The 16526-nt window shown below is 34.9% G+C and overlaps 1 protein-coding gene across 5 annotated transcripts in view; it reads left to right on the plus strand.

Annotated features, from left to right (window-relative positions):
- Positions 1–16526, plus strand: part of EPB41L5 (erythrocyte membrane protein band 4.1 like 5) — a 144334-nt gene that overhangs the window by 47338 nt on the left and 80470 nt on the right. For all 5 annotated transcript variants that reach the window (XM_055315838.1, XM_055315840.1, XM_055315841.1 and 2 more), the window contains exons 4-11: positions 2059–2101; positions 3112–3190; positions 4197–4241; positions 4414–4466; positions 8087–8207; positions 8326–8413; positions 9358–9446; positions 12309–12378. In XM_055315838.1, coding sequence (XP_055171813.1) covers positions 2059–2101; positions 3112–3190; positions 4197–4241; positions 4414–4466; positions 8087–8207; positions 8326–8413; positions 9358–9446; positions 12309–12378 — 588 coding nt within the window. The remainder of the gene's footprint in view (positions 1–2058; positions 2102–3111; positions 3191–4196; positions 4242–4413; positions 4467–8086; positions 8208–8325; positions 8414–9357; positions 9447–12308; positions 12379–16526) is intronic.

The following is a 16526-nucleotide window of genomic DNA, read 5'->3' on the forward strand; positions in this document are numbered from 1 at the left end:
TTGGGCTCCCGGTGCATGGAGCCTGCTTCTCCCTCTGCCTATGTCTCTACCTCTCTCTCTCTCTCTGACTACCATAAATAAAATTAAAAAAAAAAATTTCTAGCCAAATTTATTAAAAGAGAAGAGATGGCTGGAGCTCCTGGCTAGCTCAGTCAGGGGATTGTGAGTTTGAGTACCATGTTAGGTACAGAGATTACTTAAAAATAAAATCTTAAAAAAAAAAAAAAGAGAGATGGTTGACTAAATAGCTTACACACTCAGAATCCAGAGAAAATATTGCATAGTATTTAATTGCCTTTTGAAATGTTTACTGAGCATCTTATTTCAACATGCAGAGGTACTTTGCTCTACACTGGTAGTTTTGTGAATTTCACTTTTTGGATCTTGGGGGAGAATGGAGAGAAGAGGCTAGGCAAATAATTGGCAAGAAAAGCAAATGGTTACAAGGCTGTTAACAATGCAGCCTTGTTTATCCACTCATTGCCTATCTGGATTTCTGAAACTGGATTCTTTAGCTCTGTGAACTAGTTAGCACAAGAACACTTCTTTCGTTTTTAGGGTGCTTGGAATTGTAAGCATGCTGGAAAGAACACAATCATGTATATCTTAGTTGGGTGAGTGTATCCTGTCACTGTTAGGACTTGGTGTTGTAAAGGGATTAATAGTGAGAAGTGAGCTGGGAATGGTTTATCTGTGGAAGTCTCTGGAATTGTGTCTTATTAAGTCTGTTTGTGTTACGGACATTTCATAGTGGAGAGGTTACAAAAATCAAAAGGCTGTTAGTTTTGAAACCAGAAGTCAGCTAGTCACAGTGTTAACATTTTTCATTTGTAAAGCCCAGGAGCAAAGACTGATTCATTTAATAGGTGGGGCCTTAGTTATGAGATAGATCTAATTTTATTGTATAGGCTCTTTCAAAGTACTACTTGTGAGTAGTATCTGTTTTGTAAATTTTTTTTAATACGCAGGTATTTATTTATTTATTTAAGATTTTTATTTATTCACGAGAGACACACAGAGACAGAGAGAGAGCGCACGTGCCAGCCAGAGACACAGGCAGAGGGAGAAGCAGGCTCCATGCAGGGAGCCTGATGTGGGACTCGATCCCGGATTTCTAGGATCACACCCTGGGCTGCAGGCCGCGCTAAACCGCTGCGCCACCGGGGCTGCCCTGTTTTGTAAATTTTAAGTGACACTGTTATTTCCCCTCATTTTTGGTTATGATCTGTTAGTAAATCTTACATTTTTTTTTCTTAAAGATTTTATGTTTTTATCAGAGAGAGAGAGAGAGAGATAGGAACAGAGATAGAGCACAAGTGGAGAGGGGAGGGAGAAGCAGACTCTCTGAGCAAGGAGCCCAATGCAGGGTGTAGTCCCAGGACCCTGGGATCATGATCTGAGCCAAAGGGAGATGCTTAACCAACTGAGCCCCCACCCCCCACCAGGTGCCCTAGTAAATCTTAACATTTTTATTACAAGAATGAACCAGGCACTGGAATATGAGGATACTTTTTTTCTAATTTTAACAGTTTTTGAAATAATCATTTTTTTGGGAAATAGAAAAACTAAGGGAAAGATTTAAAATACCACCCTTGTTACTGTGAGGGAGCAGAGGAAATGTTTTAAGAGGTCATTTATCTGGGTGTTGCCTGGATGGCTCAGTTGGTTGAGTGACCGACTCTTGATTTTAGCTCAGATCATGATCTCAGGATCCTGGAATTGAGCCCCAAGTTGGGCTCTGCGCTCAACGTGAAGTTTGCTTGTCCCTTTCTCTGCTCCTCACACCCCCTGCTCTTGCTCTCTCCCTCTCTCTTAAATAAATAAAATATTTTTTAAAAATTAGTCCTATATCTGGTTTTAGGTCATTTTTTGCTTGTGTGTCGTAAGCTTGCTGTAGATGTTGGCAGATAATCCTCCACCCATTTTCATTCATTCTTTTTTCTCTTGTGAAATATTTCCTTCTAGTTATCACAGAAGCATAATGAAAATTAACTTTTATTAATGATAATGTTGATTTGTATCATTTGCTTAACATCTGATTTTTGTTTTTGTTTTCAGCACTGGTTAGATGGTACAAAGAGCATCAAAAAGCAAGTAAAAAGTAAGTGTTGGAAATACTGTGAACAAAAAGTAAAATTCAGTTATATGTAATTATATATTAGAAACTGATTCCTAATAAAGAGATCATGTTTCAGATGTATTTCTTAGCATCTCTGCTTTCTAAAGATAATTTCAATTTGATACACTGACCCACCTCCTAAATTATATGGGGTTAGTAGTAATCTAGAGTCAGGTACTTTACAGTTTATTTCCCATAGAAAGGTTTGCAACTTGCAAAGGAGATTGAGTTCTCATGAGGTGCTTAACTTTTAGTAATTTCGTACATTGGAATTTTCCTGTTTGGCATCTGCCCTGCTTTATAAAATATTTTGAGACTTTAAAGTTGTAGCTTTTAGAAATTAAGAATAATGAAGTGAAACCATTCACATAAAATGTATCATTCCTAACAAATCGGGAAGATACCAATGTCCAGTTTGCCATCCCACTTGTCATTTGTTTTAAGAGGTTTCAGAGCACCTCAACTTTTGGCTTTACAAGATAATGTAAAGCCACCGAGAATTTAGAAGTTAGTGAATGAAGTAAGTGAAATGAATTGGAAAGTGTGGGGGAATTTGCTATGAACAGTTAATAACCTAGGCATTAGTACCCAAGAAATAGAGCTTGGTAGGTTTTTTTTTTTAGGGCTGTTAGATTACATAGTTAAGCTTGTATTAGATTACATAGTTAAGACTTGTGTTTGATGCATTTGGCCTCAAACTGTTAGATTCGTCTAGAGCTATCTATTCTTGGGAGGACAGCTGATTCTGATAGTACTGTATGATGGTTGGTACATTTAAAGAAATCTACTGATTGATCTTTTTTGTGTTAGCCTATCAGGCTTTAATTAGGTCATACAATATTTTGGTATGTAAAATATTGCCACAATAAGTTGTCTTCTGTCCCCACTTGAGTAGATTTTTTCATAAATTTACTGACTGAAAATTCTTACTATTTGAATGAATAGTTCCTTAAAAACTTAACATTTTTTTTGTTTTTGTTTTTTAATGACAGTTGGTTCACCCTATTGTCTGCATCTTCGAGTTAAATTTTATTCTTCAGAACCAAATAATCTTCGGGAAGAGCTAACCCGGTAAGACTATTCTCTATAGACTTGTACAGGCTAAAGCTAGCTAAAAATGTTGGAAGGTTGCCTTTATAATTCTTTCCAGCTTGTACATCACTAATGAAATGGATCTCTTGCTTTTGATTGTAAGACCTCAGACAATAGAATTTCCTTTGGAACAGTGTTTTTAAGTGTAGGATTTTTTTTTTCCTTTGGTCAATTTCAAAATAAAGAGTTGGTTCCATAGCATCCTGTAAAGGTAACTAGTGAGTTCTTTTTTTTTTTTTTTTTTTAAAGAATAATTGTCAACTTAGGGATTTTAAACAGGACTGGTGTGTTTGACTGTATTGGCATGTCACAGTTATTGATGTTCAAAATGATCTATCTTTGGCCACTGGGAGTTTATTCAGATTGGCTTCTGACTTTCTTTACCTATTGAAATGCCATTGACTGATGAAAAATATTAGATCCTGATTTGGTTTGAATAGTTTTAAATAAACTTTAAGTAGGTTATATACAGTTATTTTTATTTTGTCCTGCCTCCTTCTCATTTATTCACTCACTCTATATGGTAAATCCCTGATTCATACACACATACTATTTATTAAGTAAAAACTGAGTTGTTGAGTCCTTTTAGAAAGATTTCCTCTTGAATACTCTGCCATGAGATTATTGTTAATCTCCATAGTTACATACATGTCTGTATCCTTTCACATATGAGGTGGCTTGTATTGTGAGATTAATGTTAAATTGGATCACAGAGTTCATTCTCAATAATTTGCTTAAAACCTGTAACCTTAAGGGTTGGACTGTACTCTGTGGCCACCTATTCCTTGCTGTTATCTTATGGATATGCTGCCATCCTCCTGATGCTTATTGTCCCCATTTTTTCACATTTTTTTTTAATTATACAGATTCTGTTGTGGGTAAAATTGTATAATTAAGAATGTTTCTTCTCAAATTAGAAGGATAGGATTATTTTTTAAAGTAGATTTTTCTGTTTAGTTAAATGCGTGCCTTTTATTTTTCTTAGGTATTTATTTGTTCTTCAGTTAAAACAAGATATTCTCAGTGGAAAGTGAGTATTAGTTATTTAAGGTAAACCACATATTAAGTAGTTGAAAATGATTTTGAAAAATAAATTCATAGTAATTATGAAAAAGAAATGGTCAACGTATATTATTTCCACTTAATTTTAAAATGAAGCTTGTGAAGTTGACTTGTCTAACAAATTTGTGTTTTGGTCTTAGATTAGAGTGTCCCTTTGATACAGCAGTTCAGTTGGCAGCTTATAATCTGCAAGGTAAGCAATTCTTATGTTGACTGTTAAGAAAAAAGCATAATTCTTTTTTGTATATCTTTAGTTAAGAATTTCAAAAGATTCAAAGTGATGTGCAAGAGAAGTAACACCACTGTTGTGGAAACTTGTATCAATATCCAACCCTATTACTTTTACTTGTTTTTAGAGCATTGCCTTCTTTTTCTTCCCTTTCATTATGTTTGCTCCCTTTCCATCTGTACCTTGTTTTCAAACTAGAATTGTAGTTGACTTGATAATTAAGTATAATGGGACCTGCTTTTTTTTTTCCTTGAAAAAAATGCAGGGCTATGGGAGTAAATTTTTGCAATAGCCACAAAAGTTTTGCTTTCTTTAGTTTTATTCTTAAAAATGAATCCATGAAAGAAATACTTCGAGCGTATTTAAAAGTTCCTGATAGTTATTTTAACAATAAAATATTTTCTAGGATATGAGATTAATGAAAAACTCACTGTTTTTATGTCTTGTTATATTGACCAAATACTGTTAAGCTTATTTTTTCTGAAAAAATTGACATAAAAAGAGAAAGAAAGAAAACTATAAATTAAGAAAATTATAATTTCAGACTTCATTCACAAAACAGAAGTAAATATTACATTGCAGTATTTATACTAGAATACAAATAAAATTTAATGATTATGAAGGCATTTATACTTTTTTTTTTTTTTTTAAAGATTTTGTTACTTATCATGACAGACACAGGGGAGAGAGGCAGAGAGAGCAGGCTTGCCGTGGGGAGCGTGGTGTAGGACTTGATCCTGGGACACTGAGACCATGACCTGAGCCAAAGGCAGACAGACACTCAACCACTGAGCCACCCAGGCACCCTTATACTTTTTTTTTTTTTTTTGATGATTACATATTTATCCCCAGTCCCTCTAGGATCAGTATTTATTTGCAATTATATGGCTAATAATAAGACAAAATTTTTATGTTTTTTGGTAAATCTAATATTTCTGCTTATTTCATGCTTCCCCTATTTAAGAAAGCATATTTTCCTAGTGATAGAGGGATTGGCACCCAGAAGAAATTTCTGATTTTAGTTATTTTTTTTTAAAGATTATTTATTTATTCATGGCAGAGAGAGAGAGAGAGAGAGAGAGAGAGAGAGGCAGAGGGAGAGGGAGAGAAGCAGGCTCCAGGCAGGGAGCCTGACGTGGGACTTGATCCCAGGTCTTCCAGGATCACACCCCAGGCCGAAGGTGGCGCCAAACTGCTGAGCCACTGGGGCTGCCCTGATTTTAGTTATTTATCAGAGAGGGAGAACACAAGTGGGAGGGAGAAACAGGCTCCCTGGTGAGCAGAGAGCCCAGTGTGAGGCTCAAGCCCAGGACCCATGCATCACTACCTGAACCAAAGGTAGACACTTAACCAACTGAGCCACCCAGGCAACCCTGTACTTCAAAAAATGAAAAATTAAAAAATAAATTTATAGTAATTATGAAAAAGAAATGGTCAACGTAAAGTAGGTATTATTTCCACTTATCTTAAATGAAGCTTGTGAAGTTGACTTTCAAATTTTCAAAATTTCAATGTAAATGATCTACCTGCCCCCATCTACTATCCTAGTCTGTCTACACATTAAAATTTATTTTTGCATCTGCAGAAAGTCAGATACTAGCTTGAAAATGCTATGCGTCTAGCATTGTAATAATCAGAAGAATATAACTGCATGCATCTTGAAAGCACACTTTTTTTTTTTACATCTTATTAATTCCTATGTGAGGTTGATTAATTCTAAACTTTGAAAAGCTGTCCTTTTCAATGTATGTGTTCTACTTATGGCCTCATATGTTCTTCCTGTGTATCATTGTGTAAGTTTCATGACAGCCAAGGTATGTGTTTCCTGAAAATGTGATTTTTATATATTTTTGTGTATTTACCAAAGCACTATTCAAGGTAGTGCTTACTAAAAACTTACTGTTTGATTCATGCATTGTGGCTCTATTTTGTTATCTCTTAACTCTACTTATTACATTTTTTCCTAAGTAAAAGCTTTTTCCTACTTTCTTTTTCACCCATGGCACTATTATTTACATAATTCCTTCATATTTCATGTCATATCTTGTGTATCTCTTTGTCTCATGTATAATAGTTTGGCAATAAACTAAGTCTTAAGGTCCTTAAGAATAAATTTGCTGAAGTACTACTCCCATCTACGTAAAATGAGTTGTTTCTCATTTATGATTTTATATTTTATCAGAATAGTTTTTGTTACTAATTTTTTTCATACTTCTGTTTCAGTTTTTCCTTGCCATTTTAGTATATATCCCAAACAACTTGGGTGTAAGCCCATTTGGTTTGGTGCTTCTTAAAGTAATCTAGTGGTCATGTTAATAAATGTTTTCCAGAATTGTCGAGAAAATAGATGACAGTATATCTGTAACATATCTAAGGGTATAGAATCAATGTTCAATAAATAATGAGTTACTATCATTTTTATTATTATCTCAAGATCTATATATGTCTTCCTACACAGCTGGATTTTTTAATAAGAGTGGAAGTTTCTAAATTTTTAAATGAGTAAAATATTCTTTTAAGGAAAATTGTCTGAAGTATAGAAAATTAGAATTCCTTTCCCTAATCCCCCAAACCCTCAGTTCAGAGGTAACCACAGATGAGTACATAAATGTTTGTACATTGTCTAGGGTTTTTCCTACTGCCTCCTTTCCCCAAATATTTTTTTCTAATTTTTCTGTCAGTTATTTCTTTAGGATTAACGATTTACAATTCCAGGACAGAGACTATATCCTTTTTTTTTTTTTTTTAAAAGATTTTATTTATTTGAGAGAGAAAGAGAGTGCAAATAGGAGTAGCAGAGGGAGAGGGACTTGTAGACTCCATGCTGAGCATGGAGCCCAACCTGGGGCTTGATCCCATGACCCTGAGATCATGACCTTGACTGAAATCGAGTCAGGCGCTTAACCAACTGCACTACCCAGGCACCTCAAGACTGTATCTTTTAGTGGTGTATGATGTCATATTCTCTGCACATTAGATTTTTTTTTTTTTTAAGAGCATGTGCACGAAATGGGGATGTGAAGGGGCAGAGGGAGAGGGAGCAAGAGAATATTAGGCAGGCTCCAAGCTCAGTGGGGAGCCTGATGCGGGGCTTAATCTCATGATCATGAGATCATGACCTGACCTGAAATCAAGAGTTGGATTCTTAACCAACTGAGCCACCCAGGGGCCCCTCTGCATATTAGATTCTTAATAGATGCCTGCTAATTGTTTTTTTAAAGGTTGCTAAATATTTTTTGTTTATTTGTCATAAGGTCAAAATGTATTTCTCTAAGGAAGTCCAGAAAGAAGTTTTCAAAAGCTAAGCCTTATAAGTTATGAAATAAATGAACAGAAACACATTTATTTGAAAATATACCACCAACCACAAGTATGTGATTGTGTGTATAGATGTTGACAAATTGTTAGTCTAAGCTAGATTTAGTTTTGGGAATGATCTGGGTGTTATGACTTACTGGTAGTTTAAGAAAAGAATTTTTCTTATCCTCTTAAGAGTTTTTATTAATAAAATGAGTATTGAAGAATGATTCAGCAGGGAATAAACTGCTTAACAAAATATAACTTTGTGGAATTTATGTTTATAGCTGAACTTGGTGACTATGATCTTGCTGAGCATAGTCCTGAACTTGTATCTGAGTTCAGGTTCGTGCCCATTCAGACTGAAGAGATGGAGCTGGCTATTTTTGAGAAATGGAAGGAGTACAGGTACTTGACATTTGATCACACTTTTCTGGCCACAGTGATTTTGTATTTGTTTTCTATTTCTGTTCTTGGTATAAAATTTATATTATTATTTTGAACATTATTTTTTTTTAAATTTCAGAGGTCAAACACCAGCACAAGCTGAAACCAATTACCTGAATAAAGCCAAATGGTTAGAAATGTATGGTGTTGATATGCATGTAGTCAAGGTAAGCACTGTGTTGTGATGCTTATTAAAAAGTTTATTTCTTTAAGATTCAAGGTAACTATGGCATTTTCCAGTATGAGGGAGTACATTGACTTGGCATAGTATAGCACTGGGTACTTTGGATGTGTTGTAAACGTTGAGATTAAATACGAGAATCTCACATAAAGACTCATGAGAAAGAAGAGAAACAACCAAGATCTCCTAAAAGGCATATCTGTGCTTTTAAGGTGTTACTGTTATATTTTTTTTAGATTTTTAAGCTACTTTTTATTATTTCACTTCATGTTCGTATCATCTTGTATCACTTAAGCTGAGTAGGCTATTTAAAAATTAAAATAATTTAGGAAGTTGAAAGTGTATAGCTTTGAGAGCACTTTGATAAGCAGTAATACAGTTTGTATAGTGATTTATTTCTAGTTTATTTTTTTAAAGATCTTATTTATTCATTCATGAGAAACACTGAGAGGGAGGCAGAGATATAGGCAGAAGGAGAAACCAGCTCCCTGTGGGGAGCCCGACACAAGGACTAGATCCCAGGATCCTGGGATCATGCCCCGAGCTGAAGGCAGATGCTCAACTGCTGAACCACCCAGGCATCCCTATTTCTAGTTTAAGTAGCTAAATTTTTCCAAAAAGAAAGTCTTAAAAATTTGTAATTTAAGTGGTAAATAGAATATGAGCAGAATCCATAAGAGCTTTCTTTTTAGTGGAAGTATACCTATGTATTTTCAGTGATTATAATACTTTAAGGTGTTAGTGTAAAGTAAATGCATGAATTTTCCTGAGACTGTTGTATTGGATATTCTGATTGTTGAAAACACTTTGCATATTAATATTAGCCTGTATATAGTTAATATAATTCAATGTGAAAATAAACTGTTGTGTGAAAATGTGAAATCTGTTTTATGTAAATAAAGATAACCCATTTTGTTCTCTTTAAATTAGGCTAGAGATGGGAATGACTATAGCTTGGGACTAACTCCAACAGGAGTCCTTGTTTTTGAAGGAGAGACCAAAATTGGCTTATTTTTTTGGTAAGCAGAGTTAATGTTACAGATACTTACTTTTTTTTTTTTTTTAATGAGTAAAAAACGTTTCTGTCAAGTTAATACATAAAACAGATTTTGAAAATCAAATAATTCTGAAAAAACTGTAAATGTTTCCCCTTACCCATCTTTAGTCCTACCCCTCAGAGGTAAATTTTAAAACTCTTCCATTTTTTCCTTCAGTTTCAAGGTGTCAGAATATATCTCTTGATATATTTTATATTTCTACATGTATTAAATATTCACATGGGCACTCTGCAATCATGTAGTTACATCACTGTTTTTATTACTTCTTGTTCCACAATCTCATTACTCCCTACTTCCTGGTATGTAAAAGGAAGTTAATTTGCCCCTCCTTTTAAGTTGTGCTTCTCTTAGTAGATTCTAAATTCTTTTTTTTTTAATATTTTATTTATTTATTTCAGAGAGAGAGAGAGACAGAGATAGAACATGAGCAGGGAAGAGGGGGAGAAACAGACTCCCCATTGAGCAGAGAGCCACCCAACTTGGGACTCAATCCCAGGATCCTGGGATCATGACCCGAGCTGAAGGCAGACTAAACTGATTGAAGCCACTCAGACGCCCATAGTGGGCGTCATTCATATTTTTAAATTATATTTGTATTTTATAACAAGGATAGATTTTACTTGTATTTTGTGTCATTCATATTTTTAAATTATATTTGTATTTTATAACAAGGATAGATTTTACTTGTATTTTGTAGCCATATTTAAGTTCTTTACATCTTGTCTGGTTTGTTCTAAAAACTGAGAATTAAGAAATAAGAAATAGTGGTCATATTGTTATCCTTATGTCAGAACTGGTATAGAGGTTCATAGTGTACTGGTGTTACATTCAGGAGCCAAAGATGGGCCCCTGTGTTGTGTACTTCTTTGCAGCACACCAGGATCGTTAGCTCAAAGCCCACCAACATGAAATTCAAATTCCTGTACACCCAGTTAATTTACTTATAGCCCGATAGGTATATTTTTAATGACTTAGAGCCTGCCTGCTTTACATGTCCCACTGTAAATTGTACCCGACATCTGCTCTTCACAGAGAAGACAAATCCTGTAGCTCTAAAAGACCCAGAACCACTTCAGAGTTCTCTGACCCAGAGACTCCCTACTTGCTGCTGAAGCCACTGAGTAGACACTTAAATCTCCTCTCTGATCCCCCTCTCTCCTATAAGTTCCTATGCCCTTTTCCCCTTCTTTGGTGGTAGCTTTGTGCAGTCACCTATGGAAGGTCAAGGACTGTCTTTCTCATGCAACCTTGTCCAAACGCCTCTCAGTAAAGTTTGTTGCACAATACTGCTATCTCATGATCCTATCTTTCTTTTGATCAGCCTGGAAATCTTGAGATCACAACTGGGATTACATTTTTTTCTTTTTCCTATATAGGTTATTGTTTTTTTCTGAGTTCTTGGCTCCCCTTCCTCCCTTCTTGTAGCCTTTGAATTAACCTGCCTTTGTCATATCCTTAAATTCTTTCAAATCCTCAGGGTTGCATTAAATGATTCTTCTGTTCCAACTGGAACTGTCTGCTCTCCCAGCTACTCTGCAGCTTTTATCTATTTTCTCAGCTAGGATCCTATGTTTCTTCCTGTATTTTCCTTTCTTTCTTTTGTTTATTCTGATATATATACTCAAGTAACTGCCCAAGAGAAGCATGGTGTAGGAGGTAAATTTTTTGAATCCTTGGATGCCTTAAAATGGATTAGTCTTCTATGCTTTCTTGATAATTGGGCTGAGAATAGAATTTTAGTTTGAAAATTATTTTCCCTCAAAAAGTTGATTATATTTCATTTATTTTTGAATCCAGGTGTGTCTGCTAGGGACTTTCTGAGAGACTTCAGTGGAACATTTTCATAATTGTCCTTTGATAGGTGAAGGAGCTCTGGGCTATTTATTTACCCAGTCCTTGAGTGTTAATTCTCTGAGACTTCCAGCTTGCCCCGAGGGCAGATGGAACATACATACTTCATGGCCAGAGAATGCTGTAGGCAGAGAGATAAAGCATCTTTTGTACCACCTTTTAAGGTTATTGTGAGAATCAATTGACTTAATACACGTAGAACACTTATAAGAGTACCTGACACTTAATAGGCATTATGTATTTGTTATACGTAAGTGCTAGTTCTTCCCCTCCTCCTCCACGTATTTTACTTATTTTTGTACAATTCTTGTAAACAAGTTATGTCTTAAAATTACATTTTTTATATAAGTCATATTGAAAATTAGAATGAGAGTTGTGTGTTTTGACATTCACAGTTGATAAAAGTGCAGAGTTCACATGTGGTCGGTTGTTGAGGATTTCAGTACAAGTAGGGGATAGAGTTGGAAAAGGGCCCATAAAGTGAGATTTAAAAAATCTTTTTTTTTTTTTTAGATTAAAGATGCACTTCCTCAAACCAAAATTGATATAGAGAATAGAGTTGAAGATTTTTTCCTTTTATTATGCCTTTTAAAAAAGCTGTATAGTTAGTCTTTCCTGTATCCTATGCTGCTGCTTTGCACTAGGCATAGAGACTCTCTTGTACCATAGCTGGAAGCCTATAAAATATATATACGGATTTCCTTATTTTCTTAACATTTTTAATGTCTGATATATGTGCAGCATTGGTTTGTTAGAGATACTGCTTTTGAAATTTTTTTTCTGTTATCCTAAATATTTTTTAGATTGGAGGCTTTGCTGATGGGCAGTGCCATGGCAGAGTTATGTTTACCCTCTTAACTGTTTTCATTTTAGCAGTTAGATGATTAATGTGCTAGAAGTAACAACAAACATTTCCTTTTAATTTAGAGGACATTTATTTTAAATCTGATTTTTATTCTGATATTGTTATAGGCCCAAGATAACCAGATTGGATTTTAAGAAGAATAAATTAACTCTGGTGGTTGTAGAAGATGATGATCAGGTAGGAACTTTGCATTACTTATTCTAACGATGATGTTATGTGGTAACTCAAGTCTAATATTCTTTAAGAAAGCCTTCTTTCTTTCTTTCTTTTTTTTTTTTTTTAAGATTTTATTTATTTATTCATGAGAGACACAGAGGGAGGCAGAAACACAGGCAGAGGAGAAGCAGGCTCTGTGCAGGGAGCCCGACGTGGGACTCGATCCTGGGACTTCAGGATCACACCTTGGGCCGAAGGCAGGCGCTAAAACGCTGAGCCATCTGGGCTGCCTTAAGAAAACCTAAATTAAGCATTATTTTTTTTTTTCAGTTAACTCTGGTTCCTAATTGATACACACAATATGGATGTATCTCAATGCATTATGCTAGGTGAAAGAAGCCAGACTCAGAAGATTGACTTGTATGGTTTTCTTTATGTGACGATCTGGGAAGGGCAGGCCTATAGTAATAGAACAGATCACTAATTGTTTGAGATTAAGGAGAATGAGGAGGCTTGCCTACAGAAGGAACAGCACACAGGATTTGGGGGCACAAGATTCTGTAACCTGATTTTGGTGGTAGTTGCTAGACTCCATGCATTTGTCAAAACTTATGGAATCATGAATAAATTTAAAAAGTAACTTTATTGCATGCAAAGAAATAAATTGAAAAACATATACATATAGATAAAAGCAAGTTGGGCAATGTTAAAAAGACTCGTATGCACAATGATGTGTGAGAGGGACTACTTAGCAGAGAACCTAAAAGAAGGTTCTGAAAATTAGATGAAAATTAAATACATTTTCTAAGTTTCAAGTTTTATTTCAGAGATACATGCAAAGGATTGCCTTATCACATAGCTTAGAAGAAAATCATATAGACAATAGGGCATTTTAAAAAGAAATCTAGGGATGCCTGGGTGGCTCAGTGGTTGAGCACCTGCCACTGGCTCAGGGCTTGATCTACGGTCTTAGGATCAAGTCCCACATCAGGCTCACTGCCTGGAGCATGCTTCTCCCTCAGCCTACGTCTCTGCTTTTCTCTCTCTGTGTCTTTCATGAATAAATAAATAAAATCTTAAAAAAAATAAATAAAAAGAAATCTATTAATGATACACAGGATGATCATTGTATCAGCAATAAATGCATTGATAATGACTTGAAACAGATTTTGCATCTAAAAACTTACTTTACAAATATTTTCCTTTTTATGTAAACACATATGTGATTCAGTGATATTTATATCTAACCCTAAAGGCAGTTCTTTAAGAAGAATAAAATATAATTCTATCTGATAAGGAAATATGGTCATAATTTAATTGATGACACTTGTTCTTATTTAGGCCATAAGAAAATTGTGTATCTTACAATCAATGTCATTTTAAATTTGATCTTACATAGTATTAGCTTCTTAGATATCTTTTTGAAGGTATTTTATATACACACACAAGCAAATGTGTATCAGTTCTTTTTTATGCAGAATTTACCATGCTTTTAGACTGTTCTGTACTAATCCTTTTTAAACTTTATGAGATAACTTTTGGAATATTTCATATAACTATATAGAATGCTTCTTTGTTTTGTTTTTTTATTTTTATTTTTTAAGATTTATTTATTTATTTATTCATGAGAGAAAGAGAGAGAGAGAGAGAGGCAGAGGGAGAAGCAGGCTCCGTGCCAGGAGCCTGACGCGGGACTCGATCCCAGGACTCTAGGATCACGCCCTGGGCCAAAGGCAGGCGCCAAACCGCTGAGCCACCCAGGGATCCCCCTGTTTTGTTTTTTTAATATTTTATTTATTTTTTTTGAGCAAAAGAGATCACAAGCAGGAGGGAGAGGTAGAGTGAGAAAAAGACTCCCCACTGAGTAGGAAGCCCAGTGTGGGACTTGACTGGGATCATGACCTGAGCAGAAGGCAGATGCTTAACCGAGGGAGTCATGTAGGCACCCAAATGATTCTTTGTTCTTATTTAAAAAAAAAAAAAACAAACTAGGGACACCTGGGTGGCTCAGCGGTTGAGCGCCTGCCTTTGGCTCGGGTGGTGATCCCGCAGTACTAAGATTGAGTACTACATTGGGCTCCCTGCATGGAGCCTGCTTCTCCCTCTGCATCTGTCTGTCTCTCTGTGTCTCTCATGAAAAAAAAGTAAATAAAATCTTTTTAAATTAAAAAAAAAAAACAACAAACTAAACTGCATAGTATTCTGAATGGATATACCCTAATTTATTTAATAAATTCACAGTCAACATTTTTTCACAATATATGCATGAGCTTGCACGTTGGCAAGTATTTGTAGGATAATTTCCTAGAGGTGGATTTCCTGGTTCACATGTGCATTTGTCCTGACAGATCCTACCAAGGATCAAACCTCTTTCCTCAGAGGGAGTTGTCACATTTTTATCTGAAAGGTGAAAAATGGAATTTCATTGTAGGTTTGATTTTTATTTCTGTTATTATGAGTGATATTGAATATCTTTTCATAAATTTAATTTTTTTGTAGTTCCTTTTCTCTAAATTATGCATACATATCCTTTGCCCATTTTGTCATTTGGCCTTTTTTTCTTACTGATTTTGCCCTTTATCATAGAAACTGTAAATATTTTATCTAATAGTTGTTTGTTTTTTAACATTACATATCGTGATTTCTTTAAAAATTTTTAAAGAGGCAAATTTATCATTCTTCCATGACTTACAGAAGGGTTTTTTCTACTTTGAGATTGTATGTTTTCCCATGTTTTTTCTGTGTATTTATTGTTGGTAAGTTTTGTTGAAGTGTAACACACATTCATATAAGTGCAAAAATAAGTGTGCAGCTTGTTGGATTTTCATAAACACCTGTATGACCAGCACCCAGATGGAGAAGTAAGTAGAACTCTGCCAGAGTTACATGCTCTCTTCTGTGCCTGCCAGCAGGTACAGGCCTCCAGGGATAATAACTGTTCTCCTGACTTTAACACCATGTTGATTTTTGTTGATATTTTGAACTTTATCTAAATGAAACATGACTGATTGTTCCCTTTGTGTCTTCAGTCCTCTTGTAGCTGGTTGTTAAAAGTTGGCTCATACTTACTGTTACATAGTATTCCATTTTTTATATAGACCACACTTATTTATCCATCCTTCTGTTGATGGGCATTTGAGTTATTAGTTAGGATATGCACATGTTTGGCTTTTGTGGATACTGCCAAACTATTTTCAGAAGTGTTTATACAAATTTACATTCTCACCTGCAATATAAGAGAGTTCCATTTGTTGTTTATTTGCTGTTCGGTATTCTTTTCATTTTATTCATCCTGATGGTAGAATGATTTTGTGGTTTTCATGTGCATTATTTAGCATTTATTTGTTTACCACTCATATATTTATTGAATATTTGGATATTCTCTTTTTTGAAGTGCCTGTACAAGTCTTTTGCTCATTTTTCTATGGTCATATGCTTTTAATTTTTTATTTATTTATTTATTTATTTATTTATTTATTTATTTATTTATTTATTTATTTATGATAGTCACAGAGAGAGAGGGAGAGGCAGAGACACAGGCAGAGGGAGAAGCAGGCTCCATGCACCAGGAGCCCGACGTGGGACCCGATCCCGGGTCTCCAGGATCGCGCCCTGGGCCAAAGGCAGGCGCCAAACTGCTGCGCCACCCAGGGATCCCTGGTCATATGCTTTTTTTGTCATTGAAGTTCTTTATGTATCTGAACATCAGTTCTTCATGGATATATATAGGTGTTGCAAGTATATTCTCCTTGACTTGCATTTTGACTCCTTTAATTGTATGTTTTGGATAGAGTGTTTCAATTTTAATGTAATAGAATTCATAAATTTTTCTTTGTAGTCAGTACTTTCTAAGTCTGAAAATTTAAGAACCTTTGTCTATGTCAAAATCATGAAGAAACAACATAGAGTTCATATATTTTTAAATGAAAAAATATCTAAAAAAATAAAATAAAATGACAAAATAGTTTAACTTATAAAATATTCAAAGTACACTGGAAAATACAAAAAATCATAAACATGATATCCTTTTCACTCATTTAGATTAACATTTTTGGCATTGCTGCTTCAGAATTATCTCTTAGAAATAGGTAAATTAATAACACTGTATTCAGTGTTAGTCTAAAGTCTAACCCTCTAGTTGGCCCCTTTCTTCCCGGTAGCTGGCCATC

The sequence above is a fragment of the Nyctereutes procyonoides genome, unplaced genomic scaffold, assembly GCF_905146905.1.
Source record: "Nyctereutes procyonoides isolate TBG_1078 unplaced genomic scaffold, NYPRO_anot_genome, whole genome shotgun sequence".
Lineage (NCBI taxonomy): Eukaryota > Metazoa > Chordata > Mammalia > Carnivora > Canidae > Nyctereutes > Nyctereutes procyonoides.